Raw genomic sequence first — 26,594 nt, 5'->3', positions numbered from 1 at the left:
CTGTGAGCAGAAGCTCTGGAAGTTTGAGCTCCATTCATGTAGTAAGTACAAAAGTCCAGCAGATTTCACTTTTAATTGGACCCACTGGCACTTGATGTATAATGCAGTGTAAAGGCTGGTAGATACAGATGCATTTGCTTATGGTAGATCTGTTGTCTTAAACTTGAGAATGAACAAATGATTTATTATTATGTAAAATGTAGCTTCAGCAACACTGTGAGTAGCATGGCTTGGAAAGACAAGCGAAGGCATCTGCTTTCTCTGCCACACAGGAAAACAGCAACATGTGCAATGAGTACCTGTCTGTTAAATGCTAAACTGTGTAACTGATGCTTTTGTCTAGAAAGAACATAATGTATTAATCTGCCTGCTAGGTCCGTGGTATGTTGAGGTATATGAACAAGAAAGCAGGTGCATAGTCCTCAGGTCAGTGTGTGTGTGTGTGTGTGTGTGTGTGTGTGTGTGTGTGTGTGTGTGTGTGTGTGTAAGTGTGTATGTGTGTGAGAGAGAGTGAGCTCCCTAAGGCAGTGCCAGCACTGTTTGCCTGGTGCCTCACATTCTCTTCCAGCACAGTTTTGGCCAGTCGCCTGTGCTGGAACCCAGGGGAGGGCAGCTACAAACACACACACACACACACACACACACACAGGAGCACAATGAAATTGCTTAGAATAGCACAAACAATAGAGGAATATCTGCCTACAACATATACGGCAATTACAATGTTGGGCAGGGAGCCAAGGCTATAGGACCCATAGTGTGGTAGTTCAAAGAGAGGCCAAGCGGCTCTGCAGCGATCAGAGCTTTGAATGACCTGTGACACATTGAACATAACCTCCAAATAAAGCAGAAAACATCTGCAGTTATCTGGTAATTAGCTCATGGGTTCAACAGAGCCTCTCCATCAGTGCTGGTACATTTACTGTGCCAAACATCACAGCCTATAACTTAAAAGCGCTCTCCTACAGATGTCTTTTACAGTTTTCTTTAACTAACATCTGTGTTTAAGGATTGGTAACATAATTCTACAACAAGATCAAGGAAAATATGATGCGATGTCCTTCCTTCTTAGTTTCATTGAACAGGATCGACTGCTGTTGTTTTTCAAGTGACTTTAAAAAGAAGAGCAGAGCAGAGGAAAAGTCAGCTAAGAGCTAGGCCAATCTATGCAATGGGAAATGTTATAGGCTAACAGCGTTAGCATGTTGTGTATAAGGAAAACGGACCTAGTCTGAACAGTTGTTTTATCTGTAAACCTCTGAGGTTAGTTTTGATGGAGATGGATTTTGTAATGTTACCTTTGTGGAATGATACTTTTGTTCCCAGCTTCATATGAGTAGAAAAATGTCTGCAAGCTGCGAAGCTAATTCATGCATTGTAAAATGACATAGATGTATAACATAAGTTCATGCTAATAACTTTAGCATGTTGTATTTGTCAGGTAGCACGTCCAGCAAGAGGCCATTGTTTTGTTGGTAAACCATGTGAGTTATAAAGGAGCCGAATTCTGTGCATTTGTTTAATGTTTGTTTGTTGTTTTAGGGGTGTTAGCTTGATCAAAACCTTTTTATGATTTTTTTGGGACTTTTGTTTTTATTGATGGGTAAAGTGAAAGGGTGAGAAAGAAGAGATGACATGCAGCAAAGGGCTGAAGTTGGAATCGAACCTGCAACTGCTGTGGTAAGGACAAAGCCTGCTCTACCAGATAAGTTACATGGTGCCTAAGAATCAATCAAACTGCGATTTACAGAGACTCAATACGGTGGCATAGAAGCCCCAACACCAACAAGCATTTTGGAGGTGTAATTGCAGAGCAAGGCAGACCCACCACAGCACAAGCATGAGTGCTTACAACAGTGCAGCCCGCTTCCATAGGCACATAGTCTACGTGCCAATATAAATCAGTGTTAATGTGCAGGGTTAGCTTGTGTAATATAATCAGAATTCTGGAAACCTGCAGAGACTTTGCCCAATCCATCCATCCTTTTTCTGTTGTTTATCCAGGGTGAGACCTTAATGGAAGCCGGCTATACAAGATAGTCCATACATCCTTTTCCCCAGCATTGTTTTCCAACTTTCCCTGGGGCATCCTGAGGTGTTTCCAAGCCTATATCATCTTTCCAATGTGTCCTGGGTCTATTCCCAGTTAAATGTGCCCAGAAAACCTCCAAAGCCAGGAGCCCAGAAAGCATCCTGATCAGATGCCTGAACCACCTTGACTGGGTTCTTTAAATAAGAATAACCAGTGACTCTACTCTGTATGACAATTATTTGACACATTTATATTGTCTCAGTATATATTGCCCTATTTGCTGGCTGTACGGGTTGCTTTGAATGAACTAATAAAATAAAGGGTTCATCTACAGAAAACCAAAAATGTGTGGTATTGAGTATCCTATATTTTTGTGGGTTTTGGTATTGAATTAGAAATTCTAGTATCATGACAACCTTTGTGACTACTCACCATCACTGTTGACACACTGCACTTGTGGGATCTGGGTCCCTGGTCCACACTCTTTCTCATTATCAGGGATGCACTCCTCCAGTTTAACCACCAGCCAGTCGTAGCAGCTGGGGTCTTCACATGGTATTGCCTCCACCAGGTGGGGGCAGTTTCCTGTCCCGCCCGTCGGCTCATTGACGATCTTCCTCTTCCTCAGTTTGAAGCCTGCGGGGAACAACAGGGACCTAATGAAGTAAATGAACACAAACCAGCCCCACGCTAATTAACCACATCCCTCCCTCTGTGATCTACTGAGGAAAAAACTTGCTGCAATTTGACAGAATCTAATGTGCAACCAAAAGAACATTAACTTCACTCCTCAGCCACAGTGTGCCTTTGATGATAACCGTAATATTGTATTTAACATGACAGTCCATTAAGCCAGAAGTTGACGGAGATTTCAAGAAGAACTTCACATAATGAATGTTTTCATTCTCCTCTCATTACAGTGGCTTTTATCCAAAGTGACTAATGCATGCAGGAATCCATTAATTCAGCTGGGGTTTGTTCTCATGTGTGTCGTGTCCTCTGCTCAAGGGCATGGGATTCTGTGACCCGGGTCCTGGGAAGGGGGGATGTTAACTCCAGCTCAACCAAGGTCAACCAACCTCCCTAATCCACACTCCTGCTCCAGCCCGATAAGGCAGCAGAGTCCTGGAGTGCCTGCGGGACTCAGGTGAAGACGGCAGGATCTCCCCTTTTTCAATTTCATTTTTGTCTCTCTTTTCCCCTCAAAAACCTTTACTTAATAAGACAGGTTGGCAGAACATGTACCGCCATGTGTCTGGGCCCTTTGATGGAGGTTTTATCTGGGGGGGTGTAATAAGGCTTGGGGTGCAGGGAATTCAATTCTATCAGGCATCAGTCACTTGCTATCTGCAGGGTGTATTATGAATGGCATGGCTGCAAGGGAGCAGCACAGCACAGATAGCTGCTATCAGAGCTAGAGGCTTCATTTTGACTGAAGACACAGATACATGGAAACTATCATATGTGATGACCTATCATGCGTGAGACATCAGCTGAGGATACCAAGGCTGTCCACTGATTCTCAAGAAAAGGAGATGGACAAGATATACATAAAAAGAGATTTTATACCAAAGCAAGAGTCCTGTTATTGTTTTTAGATTTAAACTGAAGCTTCAAAGATCATTTTCAAATTGTAAGAGCCATCATTTCTGTCTTACATCATTAACAGTGTCATGAGGCGGAGGAGTTTTTCAACAACCGTTTCACATATTTATCTACTTATTTATACATGTCTGATACATGCTGCAGTGCTTAATTCCCCTCCTGAGATCAATAAAGTTTGATCTTGTCTGATCTCATCTTAAATTAAATTTATTTTAGTGAACTGTTGCAAACTAACATTGATTGGATTAGTTAGCCAAAATACAAGATGAAACTATTAGCTAGCTTAGATTGTTTCTGAATGCTGCTGTCTGTAATATTCATTCTCAGTAAAACGTGGTTACCTCAAGTAAGAACCACCCATCTCTATCATTGTAATCAAGGAAATGGGTGTTGCATCAGAATTGGGGGAAAGCATATCAAGTGGGGGGGGTCATCCTCACCCAGGAAAATTTTGACCTCAAACATTTAATTTGCTGTATTCTGATCATTTTTTCTGCATCTACTTTTGATGGAACAGTTTTAAGTAACATTTATTTAAAAGGAAAACACGCTATTCAGGAACCAGGTAACAATTCAAAATATAAAAACATAATGGAATATAATGCAGTAAGGCTCTCAATCACTCTAGCCTTAGCACAATGCATTGCATCATTTTCAGGAAAGCAGTTGTCAAGTGAAGAAGACTGTGATCACATGATCAGTATGTAGACAGGAGTAAAGAAGGAAGTAATCCACTTAAAAAGGGAGGCTGGGGTGGTGGAGGGTCACAAAACACAGAATTTTCCCCCAGGAGACCAGTCTTTGGGACCGTGTGAAACCAAGTGAATTTTGAGTTATTTTAAGGTTAATTGTCACCATGTTTCTTTTCCTAAACCAAACCTAAATAACTTAAGTAACTTAACTCTATAATAAGTACATAATGTCATTTGTGGGGCGCTAATTCATTAAATATCATACCAAATATTGTATGAAGATATGTTGAGACAGTACCTGCCTGGCGTTCAAATTAAAATAAATGAATGCATTGTAAATCCCAGTTGGGGGAAGTCAAAATTAGGCCTTAGTCAAATACGAAGAAGATGTGCATTTCCCTTCGTACACTGGATCATACAGTACAAACCAACACTGAGTAAACTAACACACTATAATCTTAGCCACTTGATTCCCATGTTCCATGTCAGCAGGATAAAAAGATTTGAAGCCAGGAGGACTCATTTTGAGTCCACATCTTTCTGGATAATGAGAGCCAGGGTACACACACACTTTGGTGTGTGTGTGTGTGTGTGTGTGTGTGTGTGTGTGTGTGTTCATCTTCCATTATGTACAGTACACGACAGCAAGAGCAGAAGTAGAGTAGTGAGAAAATGAGCAAGTGGGAGCGGATCCATCATTAAGATGCATGGAGAAGAATTTCCAGCCGTCCCTTTCATTTGAGGCGCTTCATTAAAGCAGAGTCAACATGCATTAGTCATGGCGGACGCCGCTGTTCGGGGGATAATTAAGGTCTGAAGCAGCGGCCGCATCAACCCGCTCATGGACCTGCTACAACAGTCGACAAATAGGCGGGGAAGATGATGGCGCTTTGGCTCCCACTCCAGACTCATACCCTCCTCTGGTGCTGTCACAAGGCCAGGAGTTTGACTACCAATACTATAGTCATTTTCAGGTTCAGACTTGTATTTGGGGTTTTTCTACTAGAACATGATTGCCTGCTTTAATGTTCAAAAACATTATTTTCCTCTTACTGGCTGTGCTGGATTCCTGTACTCACCCTCTGTCTGAAATGCTCCGTTTCAGAGCCTATCTCTTTGACCTCCACTCTCGAAAAAGCCCAGTCTGCTCTGATTGGTCAACAGTGCTTTTATTTTTATGCCACTGCCACGGGCATTATGTTTTTGGATTGTCCGCCCGTCCATCCGTCTGTCTCATTCCCTTGAATGCAACATCTTAATAATGACTTGAGGGAATTTCTTCATATTTAGCACAAATGACCACTTGGACTCAAGGATGAACTGATTAAATTTGGGGGTCATAGGTCAAAGGTCAAGGTTACTGTGACCTCATGTGTCTCATTTTTGTATGAATGCAACATCTCAAGATTATCTTGAGGGTTTTTTTTTCCTCAAATTTGGCATAAATGTCTTAGAATCAACATTGAACTAATCAGAATTTACTCAAATTTAGCACAAAAACGTCCAACTTGGACTGAAGGATGAACTTATTTGGATTTCATGGTCAAAGGTCATGGCCACTGTGACTTCACAAAACATAATTTTGGCCGTAACTCAAGAATCCATGTGCTTATTATAACAGTTTCAAACACATGTATAATAGGATATAAACAAAGTGATGACATTTTATATCCAAAAAGTCAGTGACTTCTTACCTTTCTTGGCTGCCTGGTCCTGGCAGTTTTCATAGGTGCAGGGTCCCCAGGCGCTCCACAAAGACACCTCACACTCAACAGGACAGCTGATATGGCAGAGCTGGGTGGTGTTCGGAGGGATACCCAGACATAGATCACTGTCCATCGGCCGCAATGCTATGGAGACAAACACAAGAGTTATTGGACACTTTAGGAATGATGTTATGAGAAAGACCAGAAAAAATAGGGACATTAAACACTAAAAGCTACAATTTAAAGATGCCTGAAACACATTCCGTAGTTCTTGTCACTGATAATTGTTCAAACACTGTTTGACAGAAGAACCACACTCGGAGCAAAATCAGGTTGCTCAGATAAGTAAGTAGAAGAGTTTCCCTCTGCAATACCAGCTGCCAAAGTTTCTAACTTATACATCAGGATCTTCCATTCAGTTTCAAAGCTGTACAGAAGGCCACAAATACTGCAGGGACAACAGCATCTCAACTCCAGTCTTCAAAGTTATGTGAAATCTGTATAGTTTAACAGAACAAACCACAAAGACATAAAAACATTAAAAGAGAAAAAAGGCAAAAGTTGGTCTTTTAGGTCTCCAATACCCCTGCCTTCAGAATCCCACATCACCCAGAAACAAATCCTTTCAGCTAAAAATCAAAGCCAAAAATTGCAAACACCCTCCTCTTTCATTCACAGCACCCACCCCCCAAACCCCAAATCTTCCAAAACCAGACAACTTTGAAACAACAAAGCTCTTTTAAAAATTTTCCCACAGCACAGCAGGCCAGTCTTCAATTTGGCCTGATTCTCTGTGGACCTCAGCTCCAAACAGCTGTAGGTGACTCTCCGCAAGGTCGTCAGGCTGATGAATCATTCTCGCTGTGCCACAACAGGACTGAGCCTAATTTACATGCAAATTGCCTCCACTTGGCCAAAGGTGCGTCCTTTAATAGTGTCGCTTAAGTATGCGTGCATGTGGCATGCCCTTGAGTACACACCTGACGCAAGAACAGGTGATATGTCAAATGTTGTGATGTGATTAGGTTTTTTTTCCCATCAACAACAGTATCAAATTATTTTCGAATACTTCAACATAGTTGTAAATAGTTTGATGTGCATTTTATGTTAACAGTTGTTGAACACATGTTTTCATGCAGAGAACAATAAAATCTCAAATTGGCTGATATATGGGACTGATGTTATCAGACGGGGGGCATCATTTTGGAAATCCAATGGGACCTGCTGTGCCGGACAAAGCTAATTTGGTGCCCCAGGCAAGCTTCCCCTATTAATTAAACCAAATTTCAGTTATAAAAGCCACCTACACTAGTCTATAAATTCTAAGTCTAAATCCATTTAGAGGCATCAACAAAATTAGTATTAAAATAACTGCCTTTTGTATTCAGATCTTGTAGTGCTTTAAATTGGAACAAATTGCTTGGTATTGTAATGGTTTCAAAAGTAAAGAGTTTGTGGTGGCAAGGGATTGGAAATAAAAACTTGGAAACAGATTCGATTTTAAAAGCCATCTACCCCTGGCTACAGACCCGTGTTGTCACATGTTCTCTTATTACCATTCTGAACTTCACGACATTATTATTTTTACACTTTCTGCCCCCTGCCCTCCATTTCATGAATCATTTCTCTCACATCCCACTTTGACTGACACAACTGTGTAAGAGGTAAAAGGACTGTAATGTAACTGGCTGAGAAGGCAGTGATTAATTACCACACTCTTGTGAATATTCCACTATAGCCAAATGCTTCAAAATGAACTATGTGTTTGGATATGCCTCCACTGAACCTGAACAACTAGCACTTTGCAATGGTCCTCACAATTAGCTGTGTAAGACTCTATATTAACTGAGATATCATATTGTCAGGACTGATCCACTGGAACCCTGATATCAAATCCCAAATCAGATTAGCAAATATACCATTTATTACAACATCCTAATGACCTGTTGATGATAATTCCACCATGTCCAAGTGTTGTCAGGCCAACCAAACAGTCACACATCCCATTTCTTATTAAAGCTTTTCATCCACATGGTTCATTCAGAATTTGGGAGAACAATAGCTTTTTTGTTTCCCTCACTCCTTGTCCACTCTGAGCAGCTCTTCACAACCATAACAAAGGCTGATTAATGGAAATCTCCACACAGTCTGACCTTGCCCAGGTATCTCTGTGCCAGATGGTCTAGTCTTCCCTGTGCTGTGCCTCCAGCCGCCAAATTAGGAACCTCCGCTGCCACGTGCCACCTGCCATTAATAACACAACTCCCAGTTCCTCTCCAGCCGAGGATTCATGGCGTCACAGTGGCACAGCTGTTATACAGCATGTTACAGTTTGCTCCCAAATTGGGTTTCGCATTGATCCAAGCCAATACAGAAAAAACAGCGGAAACAACTAACACTCCCACTCAGTTACATTCAGACTGTTATCTTCAAGAGAAAATGAGAAACTGGCAATGAAATGTGTGCCAAGGGAGGATAAAAGCTGCTTATGATAATCAAAAAACACTCAATTTGAGAATGTAGCATTGTTATAAACAGTGATCCTGTCACAAGTAATCTTTGCATGCGTGACACAATTTCAGGACCAAGTAAATCCTTCAATTTACAACTGTGAGTAAGCAATGCTCTGGGATGGTAGCATTTCCCAGTAATCGCAATGGGGATGATGTCTGAATACAGATATTACTGCCAGAGTGTCCTATCTCAGTCACTATGGGATTTGCTCATCATCCTTGAAAGCAAATGATAAGATTACATCAGCTTTAATTGGGATACAGATTCCCCTCACACAGCCGTTTGGCTCATGACACTGAAATCATCCACTGCATGCTGACACGAGAACTAGCAAATGATCCGTTGGTCATGATAAGAGCAGTTTCAGTAAAGGTGGCTTAGGATGTATCTGCTCACTCCAACTCTTGGCAAAATCATCCAATTGCATCATGAAATTTGAAGTATTTGATTTTTGTAAAAAAGAGGTTGCTGTTGAGTTTTTTTAAAATGGTCTTTTTTTTGGCACTTCAGCACCGCATATCAACTTCCATAAGTTCCAGTATGTTCGAGAGAAGCCAGACATCTCTACAGCCGATACCTCCAACACTTGTAACTCACGCCAAAACAATCTACCACAACAGGTATAGGGGAAAACATAAGCATTTTTGATTTTGGGGTGAACTGTTCCTTTAAAGCAGGGAAATAATATCAATAACTATTGGCAACCTTTGGGGCTGAAAAATGAAGTGAATGTTGAGGTGACAATAATTGCAGTTCCTCTAATGGCCACTTGAGGCTGGCTCTAAGCGAGTCAATTGATCCTAATAGATCTCCATGTTAAGATGTACAACTTTACACCAGAAATAAACTTGTTCAGAAAAAGGTTTCTGTCTCTATAGCTAATTTTAACATACATAACAACTGTAAAGGGGAGAAATTTTGATATAACTTGCCCAATTACATTTACTTGAGGCTTAAAGTTACACATATTAAAGGGCCTGGCCGCTTGAGTGATAGGCTGTCTGCAAGGTGTTCCTACGGTCTGAGTCAGGTCCATCCCTCGCTCCTCCACAGCTCCAACCTCTCGTCCATGTTCAATGGTTTTAAGTCTGTTTTTTGCTTGCAAATATTAGCATCAGTATTATCAGTATATGTAATATGGCTGTAAATGCACCACCCTAACCAAGCTAGAGGCCAGAAGCACTCATGCCATACTAATGGCACTCCAAAAATCCAGGATGGCGACAGCCAAACTCGAGGCTTTAAAACTGCAGTACAAAAACCAATGGGTGATGTCACTACAGCCCTTATTTTATACAGTCTTTGCTCCATAAACACAGTCTTATATGAAAATGGAAATTAATGAACATTTTTCATTGCAGTTCTTTTTTGCCTTCAGGTTGAAAAGATAGAATTGAATGTTTTCCCCTTTTTTTAAGCCTTCTCTGATGCATGCTCCTACTGTACCTGCTGCTTAGGCTATATGCTAGTGTGAAAAACGTTTGCAAAACAGAGATTGTCAGCTGACCAGGCACTTAATTTCCTCTATCCACTTAACTGACATTTTTTTTAAAACAAAATCAATCAGATGAATCAGTAGCGCCATCACTAGACTGTAGTGTTGGAATTACATGTTGCCAGCATGAAAAAAGCCAAAAGGAAGTATTGAGAAAATGTGCAAATGAATAAGGAGGATAGGTGAAGTCTCTCATGCACATCACATTAGGGGGTAGCTAAAATTATACAAGACATGACAGAACAAAACCTGTCTGGGATCAAGGACAGGTGAAAAGAAGGAGGAGGATCATTTATTCACTTCATTTATCACATCCATTCTTTTTCTCGCTTTTCTTCTTCTGCCACCATCCGAGCCAAATCTAGATGCTTTTCAGCTGTCATTGTGCCTTCATTACTGTCCCTCTCTTCCGCCCAAAAACACTTTCCTTAACAATTACTGTGCTAACATGCAGACAGGGTGTCTTGGCTGAAGGTGCAGTCGCTATTTTCTGTCTTATTCTGACAATAAAGGGGGACAGTGGAAACTACGACTCACCACTGTTAACAAAATTGGCAATGTGGACTCTTGACACTGAAGGATGAAAGCGCGTGATTGGTTGTGAGCATCTGATCTAAATAATTTCTAGCAGCAGACGCCAGTTCGGCCTCTCCGGCCAGATGGACTGAGACTTTATTGTGTCAGTGCTGGATAAGCATGGGCGTGCTACCAGGCCACTTCCAGCCCTCCGTATGCTCAGTAATGCCACCAATTTATGCAAAAGCTCACATTTCATCTGCGATCCTCTCCGTGTGCTTTTGCATGCACATTAATATATTCATATAGCTCAGTCCCAGATTTAATATGAGGGGAAAACCTCTTTAATTCTCCACTCTGGTTCACACATTTCTGGTAAAGCAGGGGGGAGGATATCAGTGACTGTGCGCAGAGCCGGAACAGATGACACGATTTTGGTGTGTGCGTGTTTGTGTGAAATGCAAGCCCAAACAGATGATTCAAAAGCTCATAAACAACTTTTGTGTGCCACTCAGCCCTCACAGATGTAATTTGAAGCTGTTTTTAAACCAGCCTCTGTCAAAACACTTGCTATTAAAAAGGCTATAATTTACTCCATAAGCCCACTTTGCTTTGTGTCACCAAGATATTGCTCCTATTCTTTCTTGATGTTGTTTGTTTGTTATTTGAGCGGATAAGCGGCACTGGATAGGCTGTATGAATGCTGTTTCATATAATGATTACTATTCATTTACAGTACAGTAGTGGGACTGGAATTAAGATAAGGACTATTTGCAAAGTGTTCCACTATATAAAGAAATGCAGATGTTTTCATATCCAATTTAAACAATCACATTGATAAAATGATGCTGCCAGTGTTCTTTGTATTGGTCTTTGTTTGCAGTAATTTTTCAGCCCTGTCTACTGTTATTCATACACTCATATCATAAGACATTTTTCCCAGATTACATTTCCTGGCATGATTTTTTTCAAGTCCAGGAAGTGTTACAGATGTCAAGTCAGGATAAGGCCTCTAAACACTTGGGTTAAGGCTGGGAAAGATTGTGGTTTTGGTTTATTATTTAAAAATAAGGCACCTCCAGTCTCACTTTAAGCCTTTTTCAATATTTAAACAAGCCCTGGACCTCTCCCTGACCTTATCCAAGTGTTTTAGCAGCCTAATCAGAATCACAAGCGCAGTATTCATACCTTAGCTGTCAAAAGAAGATATTGTAGGAAAGCAAATCAAATTCCAACTTGTTTCCTGTCCAAGGTCATCAAATACAAACAATTTATGCCCCTCGGACACCAAGAAACCCTGTGAGGTCTTTATGAGATGCACCAAGCTTTCAAGTAAGTCAAAATAAACCAATCCGCAGTGATACTGCACGCTGAGAGCAACTGATGTTGTATAGCACGAGGGTGAGAGCGAGGTAAATAGGTCAATCAAAACTGGACTTTTATCCAGGGGACTGCAGTTTCTGACCCGTGTGAAATGTAATGTTGTTTTAATTTAATGTTACATACTGCAACATTACAAAAAAAAAAAACATAACCACTTTTTATAGTTAAAATGAAATGACATTTGAGTGCAAATGATTAAAATTCTACATATTTGTTAGAAATATGCACAGTGACTGCCCTCTTAAGGTTGAAACCTGACTACTGCAACTAAAATATGCTTACTTACAAACCTTTTGTAAACAAACCCTTATTAGAAACTGGTATCCAATATTCTGAAGTGGATATATCATCTATAATCAGCTGGCTTTTTCCACCACAGTTTCCTCACTGTTGCCACTCAGATTCAAAACAGCAAACACAACACTACTTCACTTCATAACACTTCCAAATAATGTGTGTAATGTGCCTATAAAAATTCCCTTAAAAACTAGTAGTATGCCCGTGTTTATTAACAGTTAACAGTATAGTGTCCAAATTACACGGGTGCTACAATTTATTTATACAATATTCCTATAGGGAAAGATAAAGCAGTGTGCCTGTGGTAGTCAATCATAGTGACCTAATGACCAAAGAAAATACACCCAGATGGCGTTAATTCAGAGCCAGAGCTGCACCATTTGGGGAATGTTTTCTCTGGCAAAAAGAAGGCAGAGCAGTCCCATAGTGTTACATTTAATACAAATAGACATCTATGTGAAATGCATACAAATCTCTATATTTTGGTATCACTATGTTCTATTAGTACTTTTTTTTTCCAAAAGCAGAGATGCAATCTCAAGGTCACCAAACTGGATGTTCTCCACTGTTTGGCTGAGCCAAGAGAGTCTGTCACAAACACATCGAGTGACAAGAGACACCCTTGGCAGACTCCAGCACCCACCAAGTTTTTAGTCAGATGCAGAAGAAAATAAAACCATTGGCTTGAGACTTGTTTGTCTAAGCCATTTTTATCTTTCATTTTCATTTTCCTTTACTTTTTGTTTCACTTTCAACAGAGATAAGATAAATCAATAAATAGAGACGATATTATCAAACAAGGTAAATAAATAAAGTAAGCAAACTCCTGCGGTGCTGAATGGTTAAAACTGTATACAGAAGATCAAATATAGCAATACAAGACGACAGCATGCTGAGAAAATCACCTTCTTTGCTCCTGAGCGAGCTGAGGTTTGGCGGGGTGTCAGTGCTGGTCTGGACACAGTAGACCTCACGGGTCTGAATCCCACCTCCACACAACCCTGTCTGGTTTCCACGCCGACGGTCCTGTTGGCTGAGCAGCACATCCACCCTGCACTCTGTCCACTCTGTGGTCCTCCAGCTGTAGCTGAGGACAGAGGTGGACATTGGAAGAGTTAGTCTGGTGAGTTTGTCAGCCTTTTGTTGTCTTTCCTTAAAAAATAACTGAATTGATTGAAACAACAAATGCTGTCATTAGTATCAGCTTTCAAAAAGCAGAAGCGGGGAAAAGGAGTTGGTTGTTGTTAAGCTGCTGACATACAAACTATCAGCGTGGTCTGTCGGTCTGGTTCAAAACACAATTCATATTGACCAGATGTACCCATAAAGCTGGAGCAGTCAGATCAAAGGTCACTGGATATTAAGTTTCATTTCCTGTTACAGCCCATAGATTAAGTTTAAAAAATCAATGGTTTCATTTTACATTTTTTCAGAAAGCAAACAAGACAAAGTACACACACGAAATATCACGTGTTTGGCTTAACCACCACAAAACAATAAATGAAACTGGTACATTAAATGTAGTATGGTCCTGTTAGAATCAAATGCAAACCTTTATGACAATATAATGAAATATTCCAAACTTTTGACATTTTTGACATTTCTTGTTTTAACTTTCTTCTTTAACATAATTTTACTGATAACTTTTGTCCAATGCCAGACCTAGCACATTCGGCACCTTGGGCAAGCTTCCCCTCGGGCCCCCCACCCCCAAAATTATTATTATTAGTTACTAACTACTATTAGTAGTAGTAGTTAGCATCATTTGAATTTATTATATTGATTAAAAACAAGAACAAGAGCTGATCAAAATCGAAACAAATAAACAATTTAAATAATGCAAATATAACTATATAACAAATGACGAAAAAATTAGCAAGTTTGCAAATGTTGTATTCTTTTTTTACTTTCTGCATCCTGGATGGCTGTTGCCTTTCATTTCATCATTTTCTCTTACTCGAATAGAGTTGTGCAAGAATGAGCCCTAAAACCTGGAAATGACTTTGCATTTTAGCACTGCCAGTTCCCTCATCTCAAAATTACCAGATCTTTTTTGAATGAGGTTTTAGTTCCCTGAAATGTGGTCTGTGGTCATCACAAGCTTTATAAACGTTTACGTTTTGTTCTACAATATATATAGTATGTCAGTAAAAACCCCATCTGTGAATTCTGAGGCTATGTCTTAAAAAAGGCAGCTGCTAACAAGTGGTTAAATGAGACTACAGAACGTCCCGCAGCTGTAGTGTACTTCATTAACCATCTATTGTTTGCTTTTAACTTCTGGCGATTGCATATATGCTTCAAAAGCCATAAAAGTGTGAAGATTATCTTGCTGAACTACACAATACAAAAATCTGATCAAATATCAGATCCTTAAAATATCATTTGCAGAGCAGATATTGTGGTTTAACCAAATGTTTTAAATTGCTTCGAGGCACACTCAAGAGCGTGTATGGCTTTTTGCAGGCAATGAACAGCATCAGTTGTGCCTGGCTGAGTCTGGGTGGCGAGCATGTTAGAAAGACTTTTTATGTTATTGACCTTAGATCTCTGTTTACAAAACGCCTCAGGATTTGTAATGTCACCAAGACTTCCCACTGACATATCTCTAAGACTCCATTTTTTCAGCTGAAAGGAGTTTGTTAATTGCAGCATGGATGGGTTTGTGTCTGGTTAGTGAATTGGCAGCAGTCTGCTTCAGCAATAATGTATTGTGGTTTCCACCCTGAGGTCAGAGAACGTAAACCCTGCCTCCATCTCGGCTGATAATGGAATTCATTTGAGGTCGCCAATAAAAGGCTCCATATTCATGAGCAAGGTCTCTCTGCCCCTCAGTTGCCTCTGCACTGCTGCACAACAATGAGGCCCCTGGGAAAGCATTGCATCTTGGGGCTTTAAGTTGCCCAGATGGGGACACTCAGACAGAGCAGTTTTTCAGCACCATGGACAGAGCTGCTGCCTCTCCTCCTGCTGTACATCAAACAAAAGGCAATGTGAGTCAATGGACGTTGGACAAAAATGCTTTATCAAATTATGCTCCAGGAGAAAGAAAACCCTCAGAAATATTGTTAATCACACTGAAACTCATGCACTACACACAGTTTTTTTTCTCTTACTCAATTTATTATTTTTATTTTTGGCAGCCTTGGTGAATACAATTTACCATATGCCCAAGCCACCATTGTTAAACCCTTTGAGACCTGGGGAAATTGGCTTGATTTCTTTTTTGGGAGGAAGGTAATGAGCAACTAAAGAAGAAATGACCCAGAAGTTGGCAAGAAATTAGAAAAAAGTGCAAGAAAATTACCTGGAAATTGAAAATTTAAAAAAAAGGACATTAAAACAAATGAACAAACAAACTAAAAAAATACAGATATTACCTGAAAAAGGCCTCAGATTTTTAACATTCTGTAAAACAATTTTAAATATATAATTATGATAAATATAGCTTTTTAAATAATAATAGTTTTCTAAATTTGACATTTATTGTCAAGTTGCTCATTGCCTTTTTCCTCATGTTTTTTTTTTTTTTAAAAAAAAAATGAAATCAAACCAATTTTTTCAGGGTTTGAAGGGTGAACCGTCATCAACTTGAAAAACCAAAGATCACCTTTCATCAGCAGCTGATGACAGCCATCAAAATGCCCACTCCTTTTGCTGTCTGTATAAATCCACTTACCAGCATGCCATGTCATTCCCCGTGCTTACGCCCACAGACACATATGGCATGTCCCAGCTATCCTGACTGCTGCCTGCATGTCATGTCTGATGTGTGTGATTATGGGCAATGCATTAAATTACCCAACACTATGCAAAACAACAAAGTGAGAAAAAAATGTGTGATCTAAAATTGTATTCTTTCCAGTGTTGAAATCTGAAAACTAAACATTACCACTGTGTCTTAAAGATGGTCTATGAAACATACAAAGAGACTGATGTAAGGAAAAATATTAAATGGAGGAGAAAAAACGTAGTTCCAATAATAGCCACAAAATATGGCCCTATCAGCACCAGAACATACAGAAATCTAACATCATACCACTGGGTATGACCACCTAGTTTTAACCTTTTTTTTCATGGCTAATAAACTTGACTTTGAGGAACCTAAAAGGTAATTGACAGTCCCTCCTGGGGAGAGCAGGATGGGGGTGTCAAGATGAGACAGCAAGGTGGAGCGAGAGAAAAAAAATAACTCAGCAGAGCAGTTTCCTCTCAGATGCTCTATTTACTTATTCCTGCTGGCACTGAGCCAGACACAAGCCATTTCCACCGCATCTCCTCACACACCCTTCCCCAACAACACCCTTCCTCTAACCCCACCCACGTCATCCACCCTCACTCTGTCTGGGATTATTAAACCTGCAGACCTTGGCAGTAATGGGTTTGTTATTGCCTCACCCTGCACTCTTAACATAATTTAGGGAAACACATTTGCTATGATACAGCTTATTACAGTTCCGGTTACTTGTTAATGTTACTGCCGGTGTCTTCTGATAAAGCACCAATTTTTGTTGGATGCCCAGTCTATTATTAGCCCCACCACTGAAAGCTAAGCTCTGTGGTGTAAAGTAATATGACAGAACAGCCTTATTCTACTGCTTCAAGACAGACAGGTGAAAAAAATAAGATTAAGAGTCTACAGTCATGCATGCAGCTCTGTGCCTCTGTGTTTAGGCATGACAGTGCTTTGAGCAAACACAACTGCACAAAAATGGCCCCAATAACAATGCTATAAGGTGATGTTTAGAAGGTAATATTCAATATATTAACCATCTTAATTTAGCTTGTCAACATTTGCGAATGTGCACTAAACATAAAGTATAGCTGAGGCTGATTGGTCAGTGTAGTTTTGGAGGGAATTTGGTCATAAACAAAGGTATTGGACAAATTTAAATTTTGACCTAATTATGACACCTAATGTGAAAGGTGGGCTTTTAATGCGTCCATTGATCTGAAGACAAGACAACCTGGTGAGAACTGCTTTTCCTTGTAAATATAGACTTCATAACTGTTTTGTAACGCAGAATAATGGAATTGAAAACATGGGATTAAAAATGCAATTAATCAGGATTAACTATTGAAATTATGTGATTTATGGTGATTTTAAAAATTAATCATTTGACAGCCTTGCTTTAAATAGTTGTTGAGACATTTGAGTCTGGATGAAAAACACACAGAGGGTCAATATGTACTCCAGTTATGGGTAAGATTGATAACTGAGTCAACCCCATATAGCTAATTTACGTCAGGGTCTCAAAAACATCTTATTTGACATGGCTAACAACATCAACCCCCCAAAAAGCGCAAAATGTATTAGGTATAGCCGACATCCAACCTGAATACTTCTAGGTATTTCTGCCTGAGATAATGTTTTGTTTCACATAACTCAGTCACTTTATTAATCGCAGATGATTTACACATGAAAAACTGTACATCTACTCAACTTATCAACAATTGCACTTCTATCTTTGTCCAGTACTTACACAATGCAGGGTGGCACTCCGTCTCCCTGGGGGCTGCAGGGCTCCTTCTCCTCCAGCTCTGGACAATCTGCTCCTCCGTTGATTGGGAACTGGCTCACTTTTCTGGTACGAGTGCGCTCCCCCTTGGGCCCATTGGGGTCGTAGCACTCCTTAGAGCAAATTGACCATTCAGACCATTCAGTCACATCGCAGTCTTTGGTCATGACGCAGGCCTGGAAAGTCACCGGCAACGACTCCTGGGAGCACAGGCTGGAGATGAAAAGACAAGATGATACTTTAATATTTTAAAGGAGCTGTATGTGACATTTAGAGCATTAATATAGCAAACCCCATTACATATCCGTGATGCTGAAAAAGCATCATGTTGACATCACAAAGTCCACAAAAAGCCACCCATACAAGACAAAAAAAAGACAGACAGACAGCATTTTTTTAGCCTGTTAAAATGCCTCTACATTCAGAGATTGGGTTATTAAGAAAGGAATAAAGCGACTGTTTTGTGGGGATTACAAAGATGTAAACGACTGGTGAAATGCTGCTGTACATCCTGCAGCTTTCCTTTGTCTGACTCAGCCAATGTGATAAACAGGGGTTTGAAAGTTGTTCATTACAAACCCAAACAATTTGTTATCCCCATTTTCAGCGGGTGCTTCACAGCACCGTGGCTTTGTTTGATGATGGGATTGCTGAGGAGTTGAAAGACACTTGTTTTTCTCTCTGTGTGTTTTGTAGAGGATGATAGGCCATTTGGGATAATGACACACAGCTTCCCTTCTCTGGTTGTCTTCCCTTTGAGTCTCAGTTCAATTTTTCTTCAACTCTGTTCAGAAGCTTCATGTAAAAACAAACTCTGCTCTTTTAGGTTGTGTTTTGGGGTCGGTTCTCCTGCAACCACTGAGGTTCTTTCTTTAAACCCTTTATAGAAAAGTCAGAGCAGCAGGGTCTAGACACATACGCGATTATGGCGTCATGAAGCTTTACAGAATCAAAATGTAACAGTTTGCACTTTGGCTTTGACTCTGATGTTCACACCACAATATGTTATCACAGGACGAACAACACAAGCACTTTGTGTGTTTGGCATACTGAGAAAGGACTTCAGAAAGACCTGCATTTATGTTTTCCATACAAATTACTTCTTGTGGTTGTGAGACCATAAATATCTTTTCTGAACTGAATGTGGTCAATAACTAAAGGTCCTCCAAACTACACAACAAAATACTAGCAAAACACTACAAGTGATGTTTCTGTATTCAATACCTAAAAAGCATACACTTAATTATCACATACATCCTCCTAATATATGAATATAAGGTTATAACATATGTGAAACACATATGTTATACAGTAAATATGTATATGTGCATATATTTAAATATCTATACGTCATAAAATTTTATATTTACATTTTATATGTTGCTACCATAAATGTTTCTGATATGTATTATGATAAATAATATTTGCAAGTTAATGAAAACAACATGTATAAAAATATTCAGTATGCTTAACTGTTTTTTATACTAATTTTTGACATACATATATATCTTGACCAATATTAACATATAAATGAGAATCTTAATCAGTGAGTCAAAACAATGTTTCTCAATCAATGTTTAAGCGCTTGATTAAGGCCCAGTGAAGTTTGCAGTTCATCATTTTAAGCTCTTGACACTTGGGGATAATTAGCAATTTTAGCCACCAGTTAAAGTGCCAAAGTGATGGCTCCAAATGTAAATAACGTAGCTCCAGCAAACATTTAAACAGTCAGCATCACTATCAACTCAGCCATATCTATATTCTGCAACTTACTCCGAGCAGGGTATTAAAACAAAGTCTCGGGCTTAGACAGGGGTTTGAAAAGGAGTGTGGATATGTGGTTCTCTTTTGGATAAAAATTCCACATATCAATCCTGGTGTGTATCATATGAACATAACATTCTGCTTGAATGCTGCAATGTGACGAGTGGCGTTTGCTTGAATTTTGAAAGATTTATGAATTCTGACCTCCTCCCAGGCATTAAAAGCAAACGTATCACATTCGTAACGGAAGCTGCTCAGTGGCCTCTATTAGAGCCGAGCAAGCACAGCAAGACAGAATGAGGCCATTCATCTTCTAACAAAGAACATGGATCTAAGACGCCACGTGGACAGTGACCTAGCTGAAGATAAACATGTATTGAGACTGTACGTCTTCGGGTGGATCTCACAGTAGAGCTTTGACAAATGTGTCCAATGTTATTGAGGTGGGAGAGACTGTATGTACACTGAGCAAATAGAAAAGACAAAATGATGTTCAACACTGACTAATTGAAACTGACTGCGGTTCTCATTACAACCATTATAACTGCGGCCCTTCATTGTGGCTATATAAATTATTAGCAATTATCAATCTCTAATTAACAGTTCCACTAATTAAACTCATGTCTTCATGCAGGACTTTAAATAACCTCAATTAGCTCTGACTAAATATTAGATTCAAGGAAGAAAACAAAGATAAAACTAAACGTTGACAGCATTTCAAAACACTAAGTGTTATGACTGAGTGTTATGAGCCGTGAGACGAGATGCCATTGAGTGCCACAGACAGCACATTGTGAGCTGGAACATGCAGCACTCTGACAATGCATATCAGATAAGTCCTTTCCTGTGAAAATATGTCAAATCACATTACATGAATGAACATATCATATCAAAAATACAGCAATTATACTGTATGGTGGGAAGTAAAAAAAAAAAAAAAAAAAAAAAAGCAGTTTCATCAATAATTCTTTTTATATTTATTCTTTTCTAAAGTCCTTTCTTTCTACAACACTTGTGCATGGCAACATTAGTTTGGGTAAGGGTTTCGTTTAGCTGGGAGCATTTATTATTGGTCACACTGAAGACGGCTTATTAGCCGAAACGTATTCATGTCCATGATTGCATTAACTCAATAAAAAATTCAAATGTTATGAGTGCTGGTGGTGTTTCTCTTGTCTGATTTTCGCCTCTACCAAGTACCTTTTTGATGCTGTCAAATATATTTTCAGAGTTGTGAGCACTGCTATTTTTTTAGCATATATTACGCCTTAACAAAACACTGGCCAGGCTCACTGGGGATGTTGCAATTACATGGCCAGCCCCTCAGACCCATACACCAGGGAACCCCGGTATGGTTCGAATGAAAAGATAAGTTATGGCAAATACAATGTAGTCAAGCTATGATTAAGGTAAGGCATACACTTGGTAGGGTTAGTGATTGCAGCAGCAGTTTAAAAACAGGTGGACATTATTTGCTTGTCTGTAACAGGATGCTAAGTCCAATGTCCTGCATGGAATTTAGATGAGCTACAAGCCTATTAACTAATGTGTACTTTTTGACCAGTTAAATAAACATAACTTCCTTCAGCAAAGCAAAGAGTCGAATGTTGTCCATCATATTAGAAAACACTTTGAATACACATGGAATGAAAGAGCTGATGATAACCCTTATGCCCAAAGACAAAGACACCTGTGCCCTACGAGCTCTTGTATTAACTTCTATGAACACAGTTCGAGGCAGAAAGGACAAAATTTCCAACATACAAAACTCTAATCTTGATCTCGGCACCGAATCCCAACTCCAATCTCTAACCCTGACATACCATCCAATGATGGCATTCAATTCAGCAACCGTGACCTTAAAATTTACCAATCCTAATCCTTTTCCCAAACTAAACTTGAAAGTCCTGATACTAAAATATTCTAAACTTGACATAGATGTAACTATTATTTTAGTGTTAATACTGACACCAAATCATTATCTAAACTGGTGCCTAAGAAAGTGAAGACAAACCAAAATCACAAAAGCACAGAGTACATGATAGTTTAACAGTATTACTTCAAAAGCATGCATTGAATCTGTGTAAGCCACACAAGAACGCTTGTTTGTTATTATTACCTGAGGGCTTCGACATTCCCACTCTTGTGCACACAGGTCACTTCTCTGGTCTGGTAGCCGACCTGCAGGTCCCAGAACTTTCCTCCCAGGCGGTTCTGTCTGTTCCTGTTCCTCTTCTTCTTGATGAGTTCTCTGGTCTCAGGATCCTTAACCTTACCCCTCTCCCTTAACCTGTCCCGGACTTTGTCTCTCATTTTCTCTTTCTTCTCTTTGTTTTTAGCCTTTTTCTGTCGTTTGGGCCTGTCTGCTTGTCGGGACGGCCTGTCTGGTCTCCTGTTAGCCCTACCCAGTTTTCTGTTGGGTCTGGAGGATTTGTGTCCATCTCTGGAAAGTTTATCACCCTCTTTGGACTTTTTCTCTCCTTCTTTGTGCTCTTTGTCACCATCTCTGCTCTGTTTGTCCCTTACTTTTGACTGTTTGCCACCTTCACTGGACAGTTTGATACCCTCTCCGGATTGTTTGTCACCCCCTTTGGACATTTTCTCACCCTCTCTGGACTGTTTGTCACCCTCTTTGGGGAGTTTATCATTGTCCTTGAAAGGTTTGTCACTCTCTCTGGGTGGTTTATCAGCTTGTCTGGCTTGTCTTGGCATCGGGACAGAGCACAGCCCCCAGGGTCCCACCCTGAGGCTATAGAGGCTCTCCTCGCCGTCACAGGGACCTGGCTGACATGTCTGAAACTCAGTCAAGTTTGGACAGGCAGCACCACCAAACAATGGGGGAGCCAGAACAAAGCGGATCCGGTTCTGTAAGCCCATCCCACAGGTTTTAGAACAGTGAGTCCATGGGCTAAACTCAGACACCACACAGTCCCGTGGACAGGGAATAAGACAGGCCTGCTCTAGGCGTGGTTTGGGCTCAAAGTATTCGCAGATTGCATCCTCTGCGGGCTCGCCATTTGCCTTCTGGACACAGCCCACCTCACGGGTCTGGATGCCCTCCTCTCCCCGGGTACACACAGCGGGGCGTTGCACCCCGGCACTGCGCATCGACACTGGGACACACTGGTTCCAGGCACCTAGCTGCCAGTCATACAGATCTTTGTGCCAGTCACACACTCTGAAGCAGCTCTGCTGGTTGTCCGGCCGCTCTGTCTGGTCACAGTTGGTGTGCAGGGTGGTCCAGCCTTCAGAGTGGGCGCACCATACAGCCCTGCTTTGGCTGCCGCCCGGCCCACACTCACTGCCCATACAACGACCCCATGGACCTGTAAAGAGTAAGACAACAGAGAGGTAAAGGAAAGCTCAAAGTTATCTTGCTTATAAAAGAGCAATCGTACAATCCGCTTACAAACCATCAGGTTAGATATAGCTATTCAGATGAAAACACAAAGGTGAACTGTAAAGTTATTATGCAAACTGTCCAGCTGGAACCATCTCAATTTCAGACTAATTTAATGGTTCATCTTCTACCCACAGTGAATATCAGAGTTGTGCATGCACAATGCCCCTGCACTGTATGGGAGTATATCCATTTTAGATTTACCTCCAAATAGTATGGTTTAAATTAAGTTATTGTCAACAAGGAGTCCTTGAGGGAGATCCAAGTAGTCCCCAGAAAAATGGAGAATAGCGTATTTTCACAACTGCAGAAGTGAGCACAATGTATTTTAGAATCATATGATTGACTATTCTGATCATAAGTTTCACTTCTTCCATGGTTATCTCCTTAATTGGTCTTTATCATATTTAACAACCAAAATCTTTTCAGATGAAGGTCTCCATAACCTAACCTTGTTACTGAAAAGGTAAAGCACCAGTGGTTTATACAATCTAGATAAACCTTTGGCTTGTTACAACCTGTCTCATAATCTAACAACAAAAAAGACCAAGTATCCCAAGGAAAATGGATAGTATTTATAGTGCTGAAGTGCTTCTAAGGACAACACTATTGCCTTTCCACATCGCGTAAGTGCTTCCAAGTGCCAATACTGTGATTGCCCCTCCACTGGATTTATGAGAATGCAATTATAGTTCTAAGTAAACATCCACTCTCAGCACAAAACCTGTTAGGAGCGCAGCAGTGCCAGAGACTAAAGACTCAATCGATTACAACCTAAAAATTAACTGATATGAGAAATGGAGTGGCCCTGCATATCATTAGCCTTGTCTGGTGTTACAATGCTGGTAACCTTTGTAAGTCCAGACTGAAAATATCTGTTTTATGATTGCTGTACTAAGACCGCAAAATAAGAAAACATAGTTGTTTGCTTATATCAAGATCAAACAGTAATTATCTCATGCTCACAAAGAAAACTTCAAGAAAAGGAATCCATTGGCAACATTTACGTCCCATAGTATGAAGCCTACCTACGGTAAACAATAAAAATACAAACTTCGAGAAGAAATCCAGGGAAAAGGTTTAACATCCTTGTCCACACTGAAATGTTTAAAAAAAATGTTGAGGACTTAGCTCAAACAATAATACAGTAAGACATCATAGCAATGAGCTCAAAATAATATTCAGCACAATTAAACTCAACTTGACAGGTTAAAAACTGAGCAACAAAGAAATTCAAAATAATCCCCTAAATTGTCAACAAATAGCTATTTTTTTTACTATGACCTCTTGGTGAAAACAAATTGTTGCTGCACTGGTTTAACCATACAAAGCCTCTTCATGATGCCTGCTGTATGTGAGGGAAACCCTGGCTGATCAAAGGCATTTTAATCAAAGAGCACAAGTGGGTCATCTCTTCCCATCAGCAGCAACCAGGCCCTGCAGTGAAAACACCACGGGACCTGGTGGACCGACTCCAGGCACGGCTTGAAACACTTTTTTCTTTGGTCTTGCACTGGTGAATGTTAATTTTAATATGCAGGTCCATCTCTCACTGGACCATTGAAGAGAATCATGTGCACAGCTCAAACTTTACGTATGGGGTATTTCAAGCCCTAAAACCTGATTCCTAAATTACAGTTTGTGCCATCACTGAATATCTCTGGATTTGATTTTTTTTTCAATTAGCTAAAAAAAGTGCAAAATAGGCAACAATTCAATATTTAAACTGCTCTTTTATCCACTTATAGTACACTTACAGTATATAAATTTGAGTTGAAGTACCAAATGCTGGTACACATCTGCTTGACTTTTTTTATTACATATTACATCAGAGAGAAAAGTTTTACAGTTGTAAATCATCTTGTGGGAACCTTGAATGCCTGTACCCAATTGTCATGACATTTGAGCATCAGTTGAAATTACACACCAAACCAAAAATATCAACCTGCTAGCTGTGCGAAGGAAAAAGTTGGGACACATCCTCTGGGAACCATGAATGTCTGTTACATTTTTTTGTGGCAATACAATCAATAAATGTAGAGAGTCATTGAATACGGGCAAACTTTGACTAGCGGATGGAGCTGAATAGCAGTGACGGGGATGACCAAAGTCATCAGGGTTCCTCCTTTGGTAACCTTCAATATCTGCACTAAATTCAACATCAATCTGTCTAATAGTTGTTGAGGCATTTCACTCAAAACCTAAAGAGAGTTGAGCAACAGTTAACATTACACTCTGAACCAAAAATGTTAACCTACTAGCTGCGCTCAGGAAAATCCCAGTATCACTGAAGTCGATATGATACATCGTCTGGGAACCATAAATGTCTATTAAAATGTTTGTATCAATAAAATAAGGGAAGGTTGAGACATTTCATTAAATAAGGGCAAACTTTGACTAGCTGGTGGCGCTGGATAGCAATGTGGGGGATGACCAAAGTCATTAGGGATGACCAGAGTCATTAAGGTTCCCTCCTTTGGGAACGTTTAACATCTGCACCGAATTCCACGTCTGTCCAATAGTTGTCGAGGTATTTCACTCAAAACCAAAAATGTCAACCTCATGGTGGCACTAGACAAATGGTCAAGCAATCACCAAAGACAGAAGACTCTAGCCCCTGGCGATCTTGAATGTCTGCACAACAGATCATGGCAATCGACTGAAAGAATCCATCAATGTGATGAACTGATCAAACCAGCAGACCACTGCGGAAATTATTTAAAAATACTGTCATCAAAACCGACTGTAATTAGAATTCCTGTCAAATTTGCCAAATCGCCTGCAAACAACCTCCAATAGCCATTTAAAAAAAAGAAAAGAAAATGAGCTGTAACTGTCTATCACCAGACAATATAGTTATTCAGTGCGCTCAGAGTCTAAAGCCAGAGGTTGTATTAAACAGTGCTTTATGGTATCACTCAATAAAGCTGGGATACAGCAATGAAAATGTCAACGGAAGAACCAGCAGGCTGAATTAGCTTACAGCTGCAGGCAGAGGGTCGGGATCAATACAAATCAATAGAGGTAGCAAGAAACTGCCCCAGACACAAGAGACAGCTGCAGTCACAGATCTGGCATCTCTCACTGGCTGCCATTATCCTCTCTGGCTGGAAATGAGGAAATACACCACAGGAAGAATAGGATTTCTGAGGCACACCGCTCATTTGGTGTAACATTTAATGTAGCATATACCGCGTCAGTGATGAGATGGAGAGCTAAGTGATGAAAAGCAATGGTAAATTGATTTTGTAATTAACAATATCAGCAAAAAGCTACATGCTGCAAGGCTAAGTAGACATCTGGGCCGGTGTATTCATCCACAGCCAGCACTCTAAAGACGCCAGCATGTTTAATACCCATAAAGTATTACCTCCCTGGCAGGCAGTATTGTCTCAGCTTCGTGCAGGTGTTCAACATAATTTATGTACATGCCACTGAATGACACGGTTATCTCCAGGCCGATGGTGAGCGTAACAGCTAAATGAGAATGGTTGTCCTCATGCTGGCCTACATCGCCTATCACCCACTGAGAAGAGCCAGGAGGCATGGAGGGCACTGTGCCAACAAGGCTAAAACTCCAGGGGAGATGTCACACATCTAATCACACCCGCCTCCATCCTTAAACTACAAACACCCGTCAGTAATGCCACTGTCATAATGACCAGATCTAT

General features: G+C 40.2%; 1 protein-coding gene across 1 annotated transcript in view; it reads right to left on the bottom strand.

The window, feature by feature from the left end:
* The window catches only part of thsd7aa (thrombospondin, type I, domain containing 7Aa), a 136,435-nt gene that overhangs the window by 53,504 nt on the left and 56,337 nt on the right, over positions 1-26,594 (bottom strand). Inside the window, exons 2-6 of the mRNA XM_042506803.1 lie at positions 21,643-22,849; positions 17,724-17,972; positions 13,146-13,327; positions 6,024-6,179; positions 2,465-2,668 (exon numbers count right to left, since the gene is read on the bottom strand). Of these exons, the coding sequence (XP_042362737.1) occupies positions 2,465-2,668; positions 6,024-6,179; positions 13,146-13,327; positions 17,724-17,972; positions 21,643-22,849 (1,998 nt within the window). The remainder of the gene's footprint in view (positions 1-2,464; positions 2,669-6,023; positions 6,180-13,145; positions 13,328-17,723; positions 17,973-21,642; positions 22,850-26,594) is intronic.

Source organism: Plectropomus leopardus, chromosome 18, assembly GCF_008729295.1.
Source record: "Plectropomus leopardus isolate mb chromosome 18, YSFRI_Pleo_2.0, whole genome shotgun sequence".
NCBI lineage: Eukaryota > Metazoa > Chordata > Actinopteri > Perciformes > Serranidae > Plectropomus > Plectropomus leopardus.
This window is presented reverse-complemented; position numbering and strand designations above follow the sequence as displayed.